At 49.9% G+C, this 18,429-nt stretch overlaps 8 protein-coding genes across 8 annotated transcripts; 3 read left to right on the top strand and 5 right to left on the bottom strand.

Annotated features, from left to right (window-relative positions):
- Window positions 1-168: 168 nt before the first annotated feature.
- On the bottom strand, window positions 169-995 carry T310_4161 (Ankyrin repeat protein (Yar1); the record flags this gene model as incomplete). The annotated part of the gene is made up of 2 exons (XM_013472973.1): window positions 169-686; window positions 752-995. The coding sequence occupies 2 exons, from the start codon at window positions 993-995 to the stop codon at window positions 169-171; spliced, it is 762 nt and encodes a 253-aa protein (XP_013328427.1).
- A 1,447-nt stretch (window positions 996-2,442) lies between these two features.
- Window positions 2,443-3,270, bottom strand: T310_4160 (WW domain protein; the record flags this gene model as incomplete). The annotated part of the gene is made up of 1 exon (XM_013472972.1): window positions 2,443-3,270. The coding sequence occupies one exon, from the start codon at window positions 3,268-3,270 to the stop codon at window positions 2,443-2,445; it is 828 nt and encodes a 275-aa protein (XP_013328426.1).
- Window positions 3,271-5,915: 2,645 nt separating this feature from the next.
- Window positions 5,916-6,502, top strand: T310_4159 (Conidial hydrophobin Hyp1/RodA; the record flags this gene model as incomplete). Its single annotated transcript, XM_013472971.1, has 3 exons — window positions 5,916-6,258; window positions 6,294-6,391; window positions 6,446-6,502. 3 exons carry the CDS (start codon window positions 5,916-5,918, stop codon window positions 6,500-6,502), a joined length of 498 nt encoding a protein of 165 aa, XP_013328425.1.
- A 1,315-nt stretch (window positions 6,503-7,817) lies between these two features.
- T310_4158 (uncharacterized protein) lies at window positions 7,818-8,771 on the bottom strand (the record flags this gene model as incomplete). The annotated part of the gene is made up of 1 exon (XM_013472970.1): window positions 7,818-8,771. One exon carries the CDS (start codon window positions 8,769-8,771, stop codon window positions 7,818-7,820), a length of 954 nt encoding a protein of 317 aa, XP_013328424.1.
- A 2,395-nt stretch (window positions 8,772-11,166) lies between these two features.
- T310_4157 (Enoyl-[acyl-carrier-protein] reductase (NADH)) lies at window positions 11,167-12,381 on the bottom strand (the record flags this gene model as incomplete). Its single annotated transcript, XM_013472969.1, has 3 exons — window positions 11,167-12,108; window positions 12,200-12,282; window positions 12,339-12,381. The coding sequence occupies 3 exons, from the start codon at window positions 12,379-12,381 to the stop codon at window positions 11,167-11,169; spliced, it is 1,068 nt and encodes a 355-aa protein (XP_013328423.1).
- A 1,188-nt stretch (window positions 12,382-13,569) lies between these two features.
- T310_4156 (uncharacterized protein) lies at window positions 13,570-15,172 on the top strand (the record flags this gene model as incomplete). Its single annotated transcript, XM_013472968.1, has 4 exons — window positions 13,570-13,656; window positions 13,775-14,830; window positions 14,872-14,896; window positions 15,024-15,172. 4 exons carry the CDS (start codon window positions 13,570-13,572, stop codon window positions 15,170-15,172), a joined length of 1,317 nt encoding a protein of 438 aa, XP_013328422.1.
- Window positions 15,173-15,463: 291 nt separating this feature from the next.
- On the bottom strand, window positions 15,464-17,101 carry T310_4155 (Mitochondrial fusion protein (Ugo1); the record flags this gene model as incomplete). Its single annotated transcript, XM_013472967.1, has 2 exons — window positions 15,464-16,645; window positions 16,700-17,101. The coding sequence occupies 2 exons, from the start codon at window positions 17,099-17,101 to the stop codon at window positions 15,464-15,466; spliced, it is 1,584 nt and encodes a 527-aa protein (XP_013328421.1).
- Window positions 17,102-17,454: 353 nt separating this feature from the next.
- On the top strand, window positions 17,455-18,199 carry T310_4154 (2Fe-2S iron-sulfur cluster binding domain protein; the record flags this gene model as incomplete). Its single annotated transcript, XM_013472966.1, has 3 exons — window positions 17,455-17,732; window positions 17,786-17,892; window positions 17,952-18,199. The coding sequence occupies 3 exons, from the start codon at window positions 17,455-17,457 to the stop codon at window positions 18,197-18,199; spliced, it is 633 nt and encodes a 210-aa protein (XP_013328420.1).
- Between the last annotated feature and the right edge of the window lie 230 nt (window positions 18,200-18,429).

Genomic DNA, 18,429 nt, shown 5'->3' with positions numbered 1-18,429 from the left:
AGGTTACGAGAAGAAGCCTTTTTTTTTTCTGTGGCTTAATTCTAGTATTATTTATCTATCTGCTTGGTATTTATTTACTCACCTCCTCTCCACTCCTTCGTAGTCGTAGCAAAAAATCGCGTTCGTCCATCCGTCCGTCCGTCCGTTAGGTTAGTAGTATTGTGATGATTATGATGTCGTCGTCGCCTTCGTCTCTTCAACGCCCTCCATCTCATCATGGTTCTCATTCTGATTCTGATCGCCCTCGGCGGAATTAGTCCCCGCAGGCTTCTCGTACCCGGCTCCCTTGTCGCAACCTAGCAGCCACTCTACAACCTGTCGCGCTTTGGAGACTGGCACTTGCACTGGTTTGGCTGCCTCTGCCTCTGCCTCTGCTTCTGCTTCTGCCTCTGCCTTCGCCTCCGCCTCGCCATCTTTCTTTCCGTCCTCTTCTCCGGGCTCTTCCGTCGAAGACCAATCCACCCGCTCAGCCAGGAAGAGCGCGTCGTGGCCGGCGTCGTTCTTGGCGCTAACATCGGCGCCCGCTTCGACCAGGGCCTTGACGCAGTCGAGATGTGTGTTCAGGGCGGCCCAGTGGAGAGGCGTGTTGCCGGAGAGGTTGCGGTAGTTGATGAATGCGGCGATATCTTTTTCCTCGCCTTCCCGCTGAGAAGATGTGAGCGATTGGAGGAGGAAGTTGAGGAGTTCTGTGCATTACACTCGTGTTAGAGCGTCGAGAGTTGTAATAATAATGTTTATGTCGGATACATACCAACATTGCCATTCGCCGCTGGCCAATGCAGCAAGCACGCGCCCGTTCCGCCCTCGCTCTCATCCTCCGTGTCGATCGCAGACTGTATTATCGCCGAAGCCGTCGTGTTGTGCTCTTTGCTCAGCTTCTCGATCTCGGCCTGCAGCGCGTCCAGGTCGCCCAGTCGGGCGTCGTAGATCAGTTCATCGACCGCCTCGAAGGAGAGGGCGACGGGGGGTGGTGGGTTTTCTGGGCGAGTCGCCATTTGTGTAGGCTGTTCTCTCTTGCTCCTTTTTTTGTCGGTTTGTCTTTGTTTGCCTCCCCGCCCACTTCGTAATCTTTCGGGAAGTAGGTAGGAGGTAGATGTATTATTTCAACTGAAGGGACCCTTTATTGAAGAGTCTATCAAGTTTAAATACGTCTGTCACGGTGCTGGCGAACTATACAGTCGCTCCGACAGACAGATAGTAGTAGACTCCTTGATCAGGGGAACAACGACTAGCAAGGAGGTCAACCAAAGAAATAAATATGCAGTGACTTCTGTCTCAGTTCTGTCTGCGCTGTTGAAATATGCAATACAAGTCGATTAGACAGCCAGTCAACTCGGTATCCTGCTCTCCGGTTAGTATAAGTGTTGGTCTCTTGGACATTTTCCAAATTCTAGTAAGAAAAGGGGGTCCAACGGAATGAGCTGAGGTACAAAAACAAGAACAAAGATAACACCAAAAAATGGAGAAAAATCGTCGATGGTTAATCAGCTACAATGTATGGCGTATATGCAATCAACAGGATTCAGCTTGCAGGCTCGACATCTGTCTCTCCCCTGGCTCGCTCACTCTCCCCCGCCCAAAACTTTCGAAAGAGAACAACATAATCAAGATATATAATTTCGGAACAACAACACTTCTAGAAAGCAGCAAAAATACAATGCTAAATATACCCAGCATCAATGCCGAAATGTAGCTTTTTTGCAAGTTGTGCTTGATTTTCCCATTGCCCATTGCCCATTGATTGATAGATAGCTTCACATTGGGTAGGTGGGTGGGGGAGGCATAAATTTTTATAAAACCAGAATATCAAACTGGGAAGAAAAAAAGGGGGGAAACAAAAATCAAAAAAGCACACAAGTTCAGAGAACATAAAAAAAATTATAACTCACCGAAATGACTATAAAAAAATTATCTAAAGGGTATTCCTTGGTGTCTTTTTTGTTCGTTGAGGGGTGTGATCAATAGCTACCCAATAAATGGTTCTAAGAAAAAGACTCTACGGGGAAGCGACTATCACGTGATCTTATATCTGGGGACGACAATCTGTCAAGAGTGAAAGAGCCATTTGAAAAAAAATACCATTGACACCACTTAATTCTGTAGTTGTGGCATCTTTGCGAAAATCAAGATGAAATTATGAAATATATAAACGAAGTGGTCAGAGAGCTACTGAGTGGAATGTCCATGCCTAAGGCTAGTAATGATCATTACATGTATGCATGTATGTACATACTTTTACCTACACCTGCCTTATTAGGTCCATGGCTGAAGAAACACTTGAAAACTCCTTTATATGCACAATGCCTGATAGAAGCGCCCAGTCAAAAGAAAGAAAAATGCACAATGCGCCGCTCAGAGGTATCATCGCCATAACCGGAAAGCCCCAAATATTAAAGCAAGACCCAGGAACGGATGAAAGAATAAAGGGGAAAACAAAAGGATTCAATCTCGTAGCCATGCTCTCCGCTTTTCTTCTTTCTTTATTCGCCTCTTCTCCTTAAAGGCTTTCAATTCCTTCTTTGTGAGCCTCCTTGCACTTCGCTCGGCTTTCAGACTCCTTCCATCATGGCTATTGGCAGCGGCGTCGACGTCAAAATAAGCGTGCATCTGTCGTCGAGCCTTGTTTTCTTCGTTGAATCTCTCCGGCGTTAAGGATGTCGACTGCCACTTGCCTGTGAACCGGTTGAACGCTGCGGTCGCCGTATACATTTGACTCGGGTCAGTCCCGGAACCATTGCTGGCGGCAGCCTGGCGGTCCTGCTCATATTGCTGTGCATAAGGAGCCGTGGGATCATAGTCGCCATGAATGGCGGGATTGTAGCCACCGGCCACCGGCCTTGATTGCGACACCTGCTCTGCCACTCCCGACGCGCTCATCGAGGCCTCCGGCACGCGTGGATTCTCCCACTGCGACACCCCCGTAAACCGGTTGTAGAAATAGTACGCTTGGAGATTACCATCCCAGATCGCTTCCCATCCATCATCCTCCTGGCCTGGCGGCGCTTCGTTGGGGAGTGGCGGGGCCTCGTCTGGTAAAGGTGGCGCAGCTGAACCCTCTCCCTCCTCTTGCTCCTCCTTCTTCTTTTCCTCACCTTCTTGATGTTCTGGCTTTTCCTGAGCGTTTTCTTCCGGATTCACTGACTTATTCTCGGTGTGCTTTTCGTCTTCCAATTCCTGAGACGTCGTCTGAGGTGACGACCCGGGCTTCGAGGCGTCCTGGTCGTCCTTGGGAGGGCTGTTCCCGGAGTTGGAGGAAGGGTCGGCAGCCATACTGTATTAGCACAGATGCAGTCTCAAGAGGCGGAATGATGAAGGGAAAATGATGGAGGATGTACAGGAACGCAAGGTCTACACGTCTTTGCCCGCAAAGAGTGTTTCGGTTTCCGGGATGCGATGAACAGGGAATCAATCCTGATCGGCGACGGAGATGGAATCACGCACCTCTTCAGCACTAAACTACTTTGGGACTAGCCGCCCCGCACGATGACCTCAGGGGGCAACTGCGAAAGCACGACGACTTGGAATTATTATAGCAATCTGCTCGAAATTATATAGTTCCTGTAATTGTTTTTTTACTGGATTATAAATGAGAAGTAGTTGAGAATGTTTATAATAATATTATAAAAAATATTAGGGTACTTTTGTGGAAAAATATGTCGATATATATTAAGTCTTAAGTTTAGGTGTAAACATCAAAAATATATATTTATAACAGTACTTCTATTTTATACACAACTACCTTACTCCTCGACCATTATTATGATACCATAAAAATATAAAAATTCAAGTCCCTTTTCCTCACATGCAAATCAATTCACACATATTAAAAAATCTAAGTAATATCTATGAGTAGAATTTTGACCTTTGGTAGAGCTCGTAGGACATAAAATAATTTACTACCATCAGACCAACAAATGAGTAGATTAATAATAAGCCTAAATCAGCTAAAGGATTCACACCGTGATTTTGAAACTGATAGTTTGAAATCACCGAAGGTATGTATTTCATTACTCCCAACTACATGTGGTCACAGTAGATCAATTGTATCTCAACTGCAGGCAGGATTATGTGTTACAAATGGTTAGGTGCAGTTAGGCATTCCGACTCGTGTAGTCACCCAAAGTTCTAGAGAAGTTGTCGTATTCAGACTGCCCAATTTAACTAGCAATCAGGCAAATATACTTATCATCAGAGGGAGAAACGGCAATCTTCGTTATTACATATAGAGGCACAGTAGTGGATTGGCCGTCTTTACGGGTTCCCAGACTGTAAGCAACGCTTCTACCAGAGCTAGCGGCAAGCGGCAATCGGCGAAAACTGATTATTCGCCGTGTAGGTCTGGTTCTGGCGAAAGTGCTGGGCTTCGTTGGCAGTAGCAAGATGCCGTCACGCATGGCACGGCCCTAGCCCTTGAATTCTCTTACAATTATCCAGAGCCGAATGTCCCGTCAGCTCCATCGTGCGGCAGTCGTTTGGTCAGATTCCGTTCCTTGGAAACCCTGGTGATTGCTGATAATAACATTAGCTGGATCACTTCCTCGCGGACCTTCCAAGGGCGGGAACGGAGACTCGGCACGGAGTACATACATAGATAGGTTTTCTTGACAGAAGAGAGATTCAGGAGACTATTATTGAATGCCCTCCCATTCCTAGCAGCATTGGATGGGACCAGTGGATAGCTCCAAGGAGGCAATATCGGATTCAGAAGCAAACGCCGAATCTATAGTTGTGAAGAGTTGATCATGATGAGTAGAGTCTGCGAATAGTTTGTGGAGCGCCTTCCTGTTCCTTGCGGGATCATTCCCGGACAATGACTAAGCAGCCCTCTGCTAGTCCAAAACGCCCTGAATTCTCCTCTAATGATGCCTTTCTCTAAGAAAAAAAAAAGGCCTTGCATGTTTTGGGGAGGAAGGCTTCTCCACAGGCTCCATCGTGGCAGGTAAGGTCCAAGCCTTAGGACCGTTCCCAGCAGGCGCGCCCCCTCGTGCGCCCTTGCAGATGAAGGACATTCTGCAACCCTGCATTCCCCGATGCTTGGCCTGCCACTGAGCCAGTCACAGCTTTCAGTGCTCGAGATCTGGGTGTTTATTGACCTGCCGAAATAGATTATTGGAAGAAAAAAAAATCCACATGAAGACTGGACGGGCTGTTTATCCCAAACAAGGAGGGTGTAAGGCCGTTCAATGGGTGTAAAGTACTCCATCTCCAGTTCAGGTTTCCTCAGGCAGTGAAACTCATATTGACGGCAGGTCCACGTGCCTAGAAGGGCATTCCCAACTCCCATCGCGATTGGAATTAGGGAATGAATAGCTACGTGAAAGGGCTTGTTTCCCCGACCATTGGTATCCACCAAGTGATCAGTTCTGATGAGGTCTCGATCCTGAGATCGCCCCATAGGTCTTATTCTGATGGCCGATCGAAGAATGGCAAAAAGATTCAAATAGCGATTCTATTAGCGGATCGAGAATGACATGCCGATGGGCGGGTTCCGTGGCGCGATGTTCCTGCATCGAAGGGCTCGTGCGGTGCGCGTTTCTGCACGGCTGGCGGCAGATCCATTCCTGCTGCCATCCAGGGAGCCTATCACGGAACTCAGCAACAGAAGTCGTCCCTGTCTTCCTGAATGTTGCATTCCAGGGCCGTGATGACTTTGTATCTTCAACGACGAATATGGTCCCTTGGGCCGAAAAGGGCCAGGTGATCGTATCAACACTGCCTCCACCTCTGTCTATATAAACGTGTCGAATCAACACCCTCGAGCTCTTCTCTCCATCATTATCAAACAACAATCACTCACTCTCCTTACTCTTCTCTTCTCCCAGAAGCAGCAGTCTTCAGGCTAATCTCTCAAGCCATTTCTTTTACAGAGCTTTAATAACTCGCCTTAAACATCCAAACCTCCACACACATTCAAAATGAAGTTCACCGCTGCTATCCTCGCTCTCGCCACCTCTGTGGTTGCTCTGCCCAACGTTGGCCCCAGCGGTCAGGGTGAGGCCCACGGCAAGGAGGTCAGCAAGCCCGGCGCTCAGCAGCCTTTCTGGCCTCTCCAGCAGGACGTGAGTGTCGAAGAGGCCAAGGCTCTCTGCGGTAACCAGGCCCAGGTGGCCTGCTGCAACGACGTCGCCTACACTAGCGGTGACACCACCCAGGTCTCCAGCGGTCCTCTGGCTGGTGCTCTCACGGACCTTCTGGGCGGCAAGAACGGTGCCAGGGGTCTTGCTCTATTCGACAAGTGCTCCAAGCTCAACGTCGACCGTAAGTTCTAACCTCTAGTTATGGACCTGGATCAGCCGCTGACGACGCTACAGTCCTCATTGGTGTCAGCGACATTGTCAACCAGCAGTGCAAGCAGAACATTGCTTGCTGCCAGAACGACAGCGCCTCTGCGGTAAGTCGCGTTGTTAGACCGGTGGAATCGTATCGATACTGACGGTGACCACAGGACGGCGATCTCATCGGTGTCAACATTCCTTGCGTTGCTCTGGGTTCTCTCCTGTAAAGCATCCGAGTTCTCTTCGTCCTTTCCCAATGATTGTCTACGGTGAGGCGATGATCAGGGTGACTTGATTTACACGCACCTGTGGAGGGACTGGAAATGTCAAGAAGACTACAAATCTGGGTTTCTTTTTGTGTCCTTTCGGTTTGTCTGTTTTGTTACCTAGAGCACGCAAGAATGTGAGCAGGGATGTCTTGCATATTGCACTGCATTACTATATCATCTCGCATAATATGGAGTACACTCTGTGAACAATAGAGTTGCTTTGCAAGTTCACTATCACCTTTTCAATTCCTAACCATCATTGAGTGCGTAACTTAGGCACCTACCTGGCCAGTCATAGACAAACAAAGCAACCAAAACAAACATCAGGCATATCACTCGCAAACAGAGAATCCCCATAACGAACCAGGGCTGCGATGGTGCAGTGGTTAAGTAGCCTAAGTCTCTTACACCTACTAACAATCCGATGAACGGCCTGGGTTCGACTCCTTCTGGGTCCTTGGACCCTAATATTAAAAAAAGACAGGTGATAGTAAAACTCCTGCCCGCCAAAAGCATAGGTGGGGGTTTTCGTAGCATCAGCGGGTCCCGGGAGGGAGGACCCCTGGTGTGAGCTTTTTTTACTTGCCTCGGACGCGAATTGTATGAGGGGACTCAGGTGAGCGCGATGTTTCTTTCCTTTTTTGGAACCGACGATCGGTAGGCTATGACTCCACAGAGTGGATGTATCGCTATATGGCGGATCTACTCCGTACAGTAGGAGTCTTTCTCAATGATAGACTGACTTCCTCCATTTGAGAAATAATCTCGCTTGTTTGTACTGTACCGTACCTAGTCCGCGTACTGACGTACTGCTGCAGTGCTGCTAGCAGTACGTATCTGCTTGTTTTCAATCCAGAAAAAAAAATCTATCGTATCGTATCGAGGTACTTCATCAAATCTGGTCATTGCGAACAAGTTTCATTGCATTGCTCTCTGGAAGTTTTTTTTTCCCGCTTCCTTTATCCCATCCTTTCTGTCTTCTTGAGGATAAAGGGAAAAAAGGTATGAATACTGCGTGGTCTTGTGATTATATCCATTATTATCAATCCTATTATCATTATCACTTGAGTGAACAGGACCAAACAAGAAAAACGAAAAGTAAAAAGGGAAAATGAGGGAAAAAGAAAGGCGCAGCTTGCCTATCCAATAGCATTGCATCCAAGCCAATCCAATCCAATCCAATCCAACAAAGGAATAATATATTTCATCAAGACCAAGTATGTACATACATACACACAAATATATGGGGAATAAATGAACGAAATCAACGACCTTAATAGCAGTACAGAGACTCATTATCCGAATTCTCATTCCACTTCCGCCCTTCGAGCCGGAAATACATCGACTCGACGCTCTTCTCGTTCGCGGCGCTGCCGCTGCCGCTGGCGGGGGAGGTAGGCGTGATGGGCGATATCGACGGGTTTTGTGTTGCTTTCGTCCTCTTGGATGTGGTCCGCGGGATTTGCAGAATTGGTCGTCCGGATTGTGATTGGCGTTTGCTGAAGATTCGGACTAGGGATTTTCTTCGGCTGGTCTTTTGTTCTTGTTGTTGCTGTTCTTGTGGTTTTTGTTCCTGCTGTTCTTGTTGTTCTTCTTGTTCCTGCTGTTGCTGCTCCTCCTGCTGCTGCTGATCATGATGATCGTCGGATGTCGTCGGGGACAGGTCGGGAACCAGATCTGGCACATTGGCCTCGTCCGTGGATTGCAGCTTCGTCACCTGCTCCTGCTCCTGCTCCTGCGCCTCCTGGGTCAGGTGTGTTTCAGCGGTCGAAGATTTCGTAGTGCTGTTGTCTGGCTCTTTTGCTGTCGCGGCACCAGTCTCAGCTCCATGGCTGGCTTCATTATCCGCATCGGGAGTAACGACTTTCTCCGGCGATTTCTCGTCAGGGACATCTTGTGATCCTGCTGCTGCTGCTGCTGCTGCTGCTGCTGCAGGCTCTGGTTCGGTGGAAACATCTTTTTCTTCTTCCTTCGACGCAAGATCATCGTGTGGCTGAGAGGTCTCAGTAGCAGTCGGTGTTTCTTGCTCGCTTGTTTGTTGAGGTTCCCCTGAGGTCTCCTGTGCCACGTCTGCTGGAGAGGATGTTTTTGCGGGCTCTTTTCCCGTGCGGTCTACAGCGTTATCTGGCGATGACACTGGGACAGGTTTTGGTGGTTGCGACTCAGCTGTATCTCCAGTAGCTTTCCCAGACCGCAGGCAGGGGAATAATGCTGAAAGGAAACCCATGATGCCACAAATATAATAGGACAGACTCGCTAAAACAAAACTAAATTCCTTTCCGTGAACGAGTGAAGGGAGACGGGTGTTCTGTATAGGTAAGCAGAACAAGCCGGTTTCCAAGATCAACAGGCCCTCGGACGGGACCCAGATGACTGAGTCCCTAAAAACAATATATAGAACACGAGGGCTATGAAAAAGCGAATAAATGAAGACTAACCCGTCAGTAGCTTGTTAATAAAACGAGCGTCGAAAACACAAGAGGATATAAGAGGAATACCACAAAACAAGCTTAACCTAGGAGGGACCTACTGACAATAATATATATGCCCCGGACTAGAGAAGTCGGGTAAAGGAGGGGCGGTTCAACCGACTATTCCACCAGCAAGCACCCTTCTCCGTTTTTGAGCAAGAACAAGAGTCAGTCGGACCCTGACTTCGAGTCTATTCCAGGAAAGGAAGTCCTGAGCGTGAGGGTACGTAGTAGTAGTGAAGAGCACGCTGCACGCAAGACCGGTGGACGCTAGCAAGGTAGGGTAGGGTCACTAATAGTGACTCTCCTAATAGTGATAGATGGAGGGTGGGAGGAAGAGAGGAGTGGTGACTGGCGACGAAGCCCGAGTCAACGCCTAATAATAGTCCAGACTCTCAGCTCAGACCGGAAATGCAGTCAGCCAAGGTGAGTTAGGGCAGAGGTCAACCTTTTCCGCTTCAAAAAGAGGGCAAGCCCGGTATAGAGGAAGCCTGCCTAGTCAGGGAAAACAGGCTGAATTCGGGCAGTCAGTCAATGACACAATCCCTAACCACCACTTAGCAATAATAATAATTACTCCGTCGCAATTATTATTTGGACATGCGCATACCTAGGATTACCAGGGACGTCATCCTCGGCACCAGTTTTATAGTCAGAGATATTTTTGTGCCGAAAGCCAGCATGCGGATCGCCATTGTGTGCAGCCACGGCTGTGTGCTTGCCATACTGGCAATACCGTCGAATGCCATCCATGGTTCTCTCCACATGCGCAACGACCACATGACAATAACGGATTGTTGGACTTGATGCCCGTCCGTCCGAGCGCCTCCCCACAAATTGTTTGGCGCCGCGCGGAGGTTCCCCAGAAAGCGAGAAAATGGCGAATTGGTCGCTCGCCCACTTGCAGCGCTAAGCACGGCCTAGAGACGCAACTTTATTAGCTACTGTTGGTCAGTCGAGCAGCAGGCCAGCCACGGTTTGCAAATTCAGGGGCTTACTCTGCACTCTGTAATGACAGGCTGTGCCGCTGTCAACTCCCATTCCTCCGCACAACGGACGGAATACTCAGTGCAGATCCCGTCATGGCGTGCTGCATTGTGGAATCCTGGTAAATTCCAGGTTTGAAGGCCGTATAATATTATATGCTATGTTTTGTGACGATCCTCATTCGTTCTGGAATGTGCCCCTCGGAATCAAAACAGGGATGGTCGATGTGCGCTGAAAAAGCTTGATCCCCGTAGTAGCATGACTAGAAGTCCCTAGTGAATGACACTGCACGGGTACGCGCTGACGCGGTACATCGGCACGGCACTCCAGCAGGATCTGGATCGTTCGATCTACAGTCTGGACCAGCACAGCAGCAGACTAGCAGTCAGTCAGTCGAGTTGCAGTTGACTGTTGCTCAAGTCACTTTCTGAACGCAGGTGAGAAAATGCGGGTGAGCGTTGGAAATTGGAATGGAAGGACTCGATCAAATATGAGTGGGAGAATAATTAACGGGAACAATAATGATGCGTCGCTGGCTGATGGACGTAAATTAATGGCATGGGCAGTCTGCCGGGGTGCAGCTGCAGTGCAACAGCCATGGCTTGGTGGCTCACATTAGACAACTGGTAATCTCGGGCATTATTAATAAACGTCCTTATTAGTTAGATCCGACGACCGTGCTCGTGATGCGTTGCCCTTCCCTGCCGAGGAATCACCAGCCTCTGCCAACGCAAGTCTGCAGCCCACGCTGACTTAATTGCTTTCGAAAAAGTAATATCTCTTACCTAATTTAGGTAGCCATCCACAGCACACCAAATGCATAGAGAAGCTAGTCATCTGTCTGATTTGGCACTGCGACGGTTCAAGGCACACAGATTTATGTCGATTGCCTCTAAAGCTTTACTCTGGGAGGTGTTGTCTCGTCTCTCACTGTATTACGATATAATAAAGTTCCCAGTTCTCTTCTTGCTTGTTTATTATAATTTGCTGCACTCTTCCCTTCACAACCCAAGGCCCAGGTTATGCCCAAACTATCCTAGAAGCCTGATCGTTAGGAATTCAATGCTAAGATACTCAATCCAAATCTACTGATATGAAGAAGTTCCGCTGATGTATACTCTAATTGATATGACGAGGTATTGAAGATCTAGACAAAGCCCTGACTCAAAGCTTGCTCTGAACCGGCGTGTCGGTGTACAGAGATCTCGACTTGTCCAAGGCTTCGACCGCTTCCTTCTCGATCCGAGAGAGCAACTCTTCACACGTCGGGATGTCATGAATGAGGCCGATCACTTGACCGGCAGTCCAGACCTGCGTTGGATAACTGTCAGCTACGTCCATATTCATCGGAGGGATTAATCGTTGCTGGAAACGTACTCCATAGTTAATGTCTCCATTCAGAAACACCTGCCGACCTCGCTGGCCACTGACATACGGCGCAACCTCCTTGAAGTCGCCCGTCTGACTTTCCTTCTCGATCTTCAGTGCGTCCAGGGCAACTTTGTTGCCATACAGTCGGGTCGTGTTCTTCCACCGGCGCAGTACCAGCGCGGTGTCGGTTTCCTGCGCCTTGACGATGGCTTCCTTCACGTTCTGGTGAATAGGCGCTTCGACGGTGCACATGAAACGGGTCCCCATGTTGATACCCTCCGCGCCCAGGGCCAGCGCTGCCGCCAATCCCTGGCCATCGGCGAATCCACCAGACGCGATGAAGGGGACCTTGAGTTCTTGTCTGGCACGGCTGAGCAGGATGAAGTTGGTAATGTCGTGCTCTCCCACGTGACCGGCGCATTCAAAGCCATCGATTGACAGGAAATCGACCCCCAGCCTGGCCGCCGCCTTGGCGTGCCGGATCGTAGTACACTTGTGTAGAATGATCGTGTTGGCCTTTTTGAGCTTCTCGATCACGGGGCCCGGGTTATTCCCGGCCGTTTCGACGATGCGGACCCCTTCGTCGATAATGACCTGCGCGTATGCTCCGTAGTCGGGCGGTACAAGGGCGGGAAGGAGGGTCAGATTAACTCCAAAAGGCTTGTTGGTCATCGAGCGACACTTGCGAATCTCTTTCCGGAGATCTTCGGGGGTGGGTTGCGTGAGAGCTGTGAGCTGCATGCAAGTCAGCCAGAAATGCAAATCATCGAGACCAAATACGCTGATTTATATAGAATATTTCAAGAATCGCTGAGAAGAGACGTACAATTCCAAGACCACCAGCATTGCTGACCGCCGCAGCGAGCTCTGCATATCCCACCCATTGCATGCCACCCTGTACAACAGGGACTGGAGAAACGCCCATTAACCAGAATAATTCCAGAAGAACGCAAAGACATTCTTACTTCTGATCCCCAGCTTCCTGGTGAGAGCTGTGTTGAACGGCATTTTGTATGTCGTCCGTCTATGTACAGTACAGTACTCAAGGACCGCAGTCGGTTATGTACTGTACTTCGTAGTGAGCGCAGTTAACAAGACGACGTCGCACAAGGAGAATTGCTCTATCAGACAAAAAAGATGAATGAATGAGAAGATAAAAGAGTGATCTTATAACATCATCGTATATTTATCCTCAAGTCAGCAGAAGTTGAAACTGGCGCGTTGAAGGATGACAATTACAAAGAAGAGCAGCTTAGCCGCGGAGGTTCAGATGTGGGGAACCTGCCGAGGTAGTTCTTGCAACTGTCGACTAAATCCAAAAATCATGAATGGCCCGATCGGCCAGTCGGCGATTATCGACATATGTATTCCCTGCACACTGAATTATCCATTGCTGGACTGGATTGTATATTATGGAAAGAATGGTTTTTCTACGTACTTGTGCCCAGAATGCTTTACTGTGGTGATACTCTTGCTCTGGACGGAGTACGTTGAGAAGAACACGCATGTGATCGCCCTTATCGATAGATAGCAGATTGATAAGATATCGCATATCCGCAAGTATCCATGGATGTCTTCGCGGCAATGGATTGAACCTATCTCTATAAAGAGAAGATAAAAATAGACAGAAAGAAAAACACAAATATCACAGCGTATCACTGCCTATTCAACCTCGAATCTCTCCGCGCATACTCATGAATTCTCAGTAGGCAGTTCTATACAGCTTTAGTTTTATCGTCCCACGGTTACGAGATTCTTGAAGTGCTGATAGAAAATAGTACCATACAAAACAAAGCAAACAGTTCTTCTGCAGCTCTCTCACATGACATGCCTGATGCTGAAGTCTGGCGCGGAATGATCTACCTTTGCCTGCAGGATAAATATCACAAGAACATTGTCCTGTCAGCAGAACCTGGGGCCCCTAGCAAGCAGAATCTATCGATGTGTATAGATATGACGTCTACCTTCTGATTAGCCCACAGCACCTCGTGATTATAACCACACAGTTTGAGAAATTCTTTCCTGGCAGTAGTGCAAAGTCGTGTATGCAGCTAAGACGACCCCAACATTGACAGAAATATACACCAGCGCTCACCATTGACCACGAGAAAAGAGGTCTCAATGGACAAGAAGAAACCCTGCATCAAATTTCCAAGGAGTTCGACTGTCTGTGCCGGACATGGATGGAGGCTAATAATGGCTGCTCTCCCAATTTGGTTCTTGCTTCCGAGCTCCAGCGGAGCAGCATCGGAGCTTTCCCCTCACGGCTGCCTGTTTTGGCAGGTGCGTCGATAAGCCAGATAGCAGTCTATCTCTTATCTCAACTTTCTTTTAGGTGATGTATATAACTCACAGAATCCCGCGACAAAAATAAATAATTTTACTGTCACGAGTCTACCAGAAAGACCACGAGGAACGGGTGCGGTTTGTTTTCTTCAGAAAGAGACATAGTACTCCACGCAGAACAATGGCACCAACCTCCGAACCATCCCCCATCGGCAAACAGCCGACGAACCACTGGACCTACGATCCTGACACCGGCCTGATCGATCTTTCTCGACAGAGCAGCAGAAACGGCGACGATGGCCCAACAACACCAAAGAAAAAGTTCCTGACCCTCGAAACCGCCACCAACCCAATCCGCTTCGACCCCGCCAAATCCGCCCTGGTCATCATCGACATGCAGAATTTCTTCCTCTCGCCGGCCCTGCGTGGCGGCGGCCAGCAGCAGCCTAGTCCGGGTATCCAGGCGGCCAACAAACTGCTGTCTACGGGTATCCCAGCGGCCCGGAAACACGGGATACGGGTGGTATGGGTGAATTGGGGGTTGACGGACGCCGAGGTGGAGACGATGCCGCCGGCAGTGATGAAGGCGTTTGGCGTTTACGAAAGTGTCGACGACGATGCGATCGACAAAAATGGAGAAGACCAAGGTCAAGGTCAAGAAGAGGTGGCAGTCCCGCTGAAGACGCCGAGAAAAAGGAAAAATCGAAACGTTTACAAGGGTCTTGGAGTCGACCTGGGCCCCATCGACCTCGGAGACGGGAAGATCGTCGAGGGCGGACGCATTCTGATGCGCGATTCCTGGAACGCGGCGCTATATCCGCCTCTTGAAGAGGAGTACCGCAGGGGCTCTTCTCAAGCACCGCCAGACGTCTGGATCCACAAGAACCGCATGTCAGCGCTTTGGGGCCAGGGAACCGATCTAGAGAAATTCCTGCAGAAGGGGGGCATCACGACGCTGTTCTTCGCTGGCGTCAATACGGACCAGTGCGTGGGCGGCACTCTCATGGATGCGTTCAGCAAAGGGTACGACTGCATCCTGCTGCGGGACGGAGCGGCGACGAGTTCGCCGGGTTTTGCGACCGAGGCCTGGGAGTGGAATTGTGCTCATACGTGGGGGTTCCTTACTTCCTGCGAGGCGTTGATGAATTGTGTTGTTGATAATGGCCGTACTGTAGACAGGTAGCCTAGAGGTGTTGAGCTAAAAGTATTTAGATAAGATCAGATACCCAGTCTTGCTGTATGTAGACGTCTGCAGACGTAGAAAAAAAAGGACAGAGAGAGAGAGAAAGAAAACATATATAACACATCACATTCACACAAAATCTCTATTAATTACCAAAAAGACACAGCGTAATACACTACAGTACAGTACCGTGGAATCAATCAATCAATCAATCAGAAACGATCTAGTTGCGATTTCATGGCTTCTTCGGGACATACACCGTATAGACGGACAGAACTAGACGCTATTCTCATCATCAAGGCTGAAAAATACAGAGTAGATAGATTATGAGATACGAGGGGAAAAAAATACTAATGGTATACATATAATATATATAGACAGACAGTCAATAAAAAGAGTTGCCAAACGCCTAGTTTTCCTTGTGGTGTCCCCCCTTTTTCGCCAAAGATAGATAGATAGATATTGTTGGTATCAACTTGTCTGTCAGTTTAGATGACAAGTCGTCCACGTCGAATAGAGACATAGAACGAGAGAGAGAGGAGAAGTCTAACAACATAGTCATGGACGGCATTATGAATTCTTAAAATTAGGGCAGGAGGTTGAGGCTACGGCCTTGGATTTCTAAAACGGCCGCGCTTTCCCTCGCCCTGCTCCATGTATTCCTGACGCCGACGTGGACGTCACGATATCCTCCTCGCCGCCTCCCATGGCGGCCCCGAGGAAGCCTGCTCCCCAGATGCCTGCCAGACCCCACATGCCTACCCTCCAGCCGCGATAGAGACCCTGGATTCCTTGCCCTGGTCGTCTTCGGCGCTGCAGTCCGCGTGGTGCGTCCTTCCCAAGTACGTCTGTTTCCGATGGTCCAGGAGCCACTCCTTCTTCGTACACGATGCCCCACATCGTTCCCAGGACACCACGGTAGGTTTGCGGAGTGGGCACGATGGTCTCGATCTCTGGCGTCTCTGTCTGGCTTTCCGCAGACGTAGGAGTTCTGGACGAACCCCTTGTGCTCTTCGCTACCAGACTCTTCTGGCGGAGAGCTGGAGAGGTGAACGTCGCAATCTGAGCCCGACGCAGGACGGTCTCAAGAGGGAAGCGAATGCCCAGTTCCAATCCCGACGCGATGAACGTGAATATGCTCCACGTGGAGGGGTTAAGGACCGGGTCGATCGAGAAGTAAGACTTGAGGAAAAGCGGAGTACTCAGGCTCAGCAGGGTAGGTAGACTGGAGTGGAGAATGGTGATCGGAACGAGGTGAGGGGGGATCAAGTAGTTCGGAGACGGAAGGAGGCGCAGAGCTCGCAATAGAGAACGGGGCCCATGGGTCAGCGGTGTGACAATGAGGAACGTTCGAGCAGTGTCGATAGGAGAGAGGATAATAGAAGACAGCGCAGAGGAGATAAAAGACAGGATTAAAGTAGTGCTGGGCGAGGCCACCGTGAGGATATCCTCCGTCATTGACGACGCAGTTCCATCCTCGGGCAAGCCCAAGATGGCCGACAGAAGGCTCCGGATAAAAGTGTTCAGAGTGGGGTAAAGAAGAGAGTAGATGAAGGTGGCATTGGTGGCCTTCCATATCGACGTTGGTCCGCTGGTCGACCACAGTTGCGAAAGGACTTCCATGAGAGACGACGGATTTTTTATCCGCAGACGGTGTTTCGGAGACGCGGCAGGCTGCGGGAGGTAGCCACTCCGGTCCGTGATGTGATGTCGCGATTTGCGAGACTTGGGAGTCGAAGGTGACGAAGTGGCTGGGGCAGGAGAGCTGAAGTAGTTGCTTTCATCGTCTGATGACTGCGAGTCCTAGACGAGTTGATAAGTACGTTGACCAATATGCTACCGCAAAGCTCGACACACCTGCTCCATATAGCTGTCTCGATACGACTGGCTCTGCTTTCGCCGGTCATCGAGCGCCGTCTGCCCATCCTGATCATCCGGCACGACATAGACCTGGAGGATCGTCTTTGCGACATCGAACGGCTGGGCCATCAACACGCTCGAGTATTTCCATGCTGCGCGGTTCAGCAGGTCCTGAAACCATTCCGACACCGACGGCGACGATTCCAGATAATCGGTATAGTCCAAATCCGACAAAAGCTCTCGAGCAGAGCCGCCAATGGTCGTCCGCGTCGACGCGGCTGAGGCAGCGTGTGCAGCAGAGGCGGCGTTGGCGCTCTCGCTGGGCGGCAGTCCGATGGAGGGGGGAATGTAGTATGGGCGCAGAGGGTTGGGCCCTTCACGGGACTGGGACGACGCCATGATGCGCGTTGCGCTCTGGGTGAGCTCCGTGGCCGTCCAGTCTGGAGCGAGTCGTGGAGGAGGAGTGTTGATCGGAGTGAAAAAAGAGCTCGGAGGTGCAGCTGAGGCCGATGCGATGGGCAAGCAACGCCGCCCGAGCCTAACGCTGAAAAGAGATGACGCTTCCGCCCGCGCCGCTTTTTTCTCGTTGCCCGCAAGTAAAGCCGCGCCAGAGGCCCTTGTGCCTGCGATCCTCGACGATCCAGACTGTCCTTTTTTTTTCTTGCCGTCCCGTTCTGCCCCCCTCTCTTTCACAGGCAGCAATTCCACCTGGTTTTCTCTTCGCCAGAGATTTCCGGTGCATGTCCGCCACAATGCTGTTCTGGAGGGAGGCCGGCCACCAGCTCCGACAGGCGGGTTCGAGAGCGGTGGCTGCTGAACGATTGACCCTGCGCAACTCGAGGCGAAATTTCAGCCACGTCTCGCAGCAGGGAGAAGCTGTCGTTGCGTCCTCCCGGTTATATTCCGTCACCGCCAGGAGGGGATTGCTGCGTCCAGAGCAAGTCCAGAGCTTTGCGCGGTCACGACGGCGGTTCTCCGCCACCGCCGGCGTTGCACACGGCCATATTACGCCGCCGAAGCCCGGAGAGGAGTGAGTACCTGAGACCAGCGGTTTGTTCAGGGAGCATACTGACAGGAGGCAAGGATCAATGTGTCCTTTATCGACAAGGAGGGCCAGAAACACGATTTCCAGGTGTCTGAGGGCGACAACCTGCTGGACATTGCGCAGGCCAACGATCTAGAGATGGAAGGTGAGAAGAATATCCCAGCAATCAAATTAGGTCAGTCGTATTGACTTAATGCGTTCAAGGTGCCTGCGGAGGCTCTTGCGCCTGCTCCACCTGCCATGTCATTGTCGAAGACCCCGAGTACTATGACCGGATGCCGGAGCCAGACGACGACGAGAACGACATGCTCGACCTTGCCTTTGGCTTGACAGAAACTTCGCGGCTAGGATGCCAGGTGAAGATGACCAAAGACTTGGACGGGTTGGTGGTCCGGCTGCCTGCGATGACGAGAAATATGCAGGCCAGCGATTTTGTGGAAAGGAAGAAGTAAAAAAAAAGAAAGCGCTTGTGTATTCTATCATTGGATTCTGGAAATGTCTCTCTTCTCCCATTGCATATGGCAGACGCCTTTCATGGGCCACTGTATTGTAGATAATGTAATATCACGAGAAAGATGTTTATTCAGACCAGAGATATTTATGGAAAAAGGACCTGACTTATAGACAGTCGTGCTTGATTTCATGCCATGACAGAATAACATTACAAAGAAGAGTATGAAAA

This window comes from Rasamsonia emersonii (genome assembly GCF_000968595.1).
Source record: "Rasamsonia emersonii CBS 393.64 chromosome Unknown ctg1118621760097, whole genome shotgun sequence".
NCBI lineage: Eukaryota > Fungi > Ascomycota > Eurotiomycetes > Eurotiales > Trichocomaceae > Rasamsonia > Rasamsonia emersonii.
The sequence above is the reverse complement of the archived record's forward strand: the minus strand, read 5'-3'. Positions and strand labels throughout refer to the sequence as shown.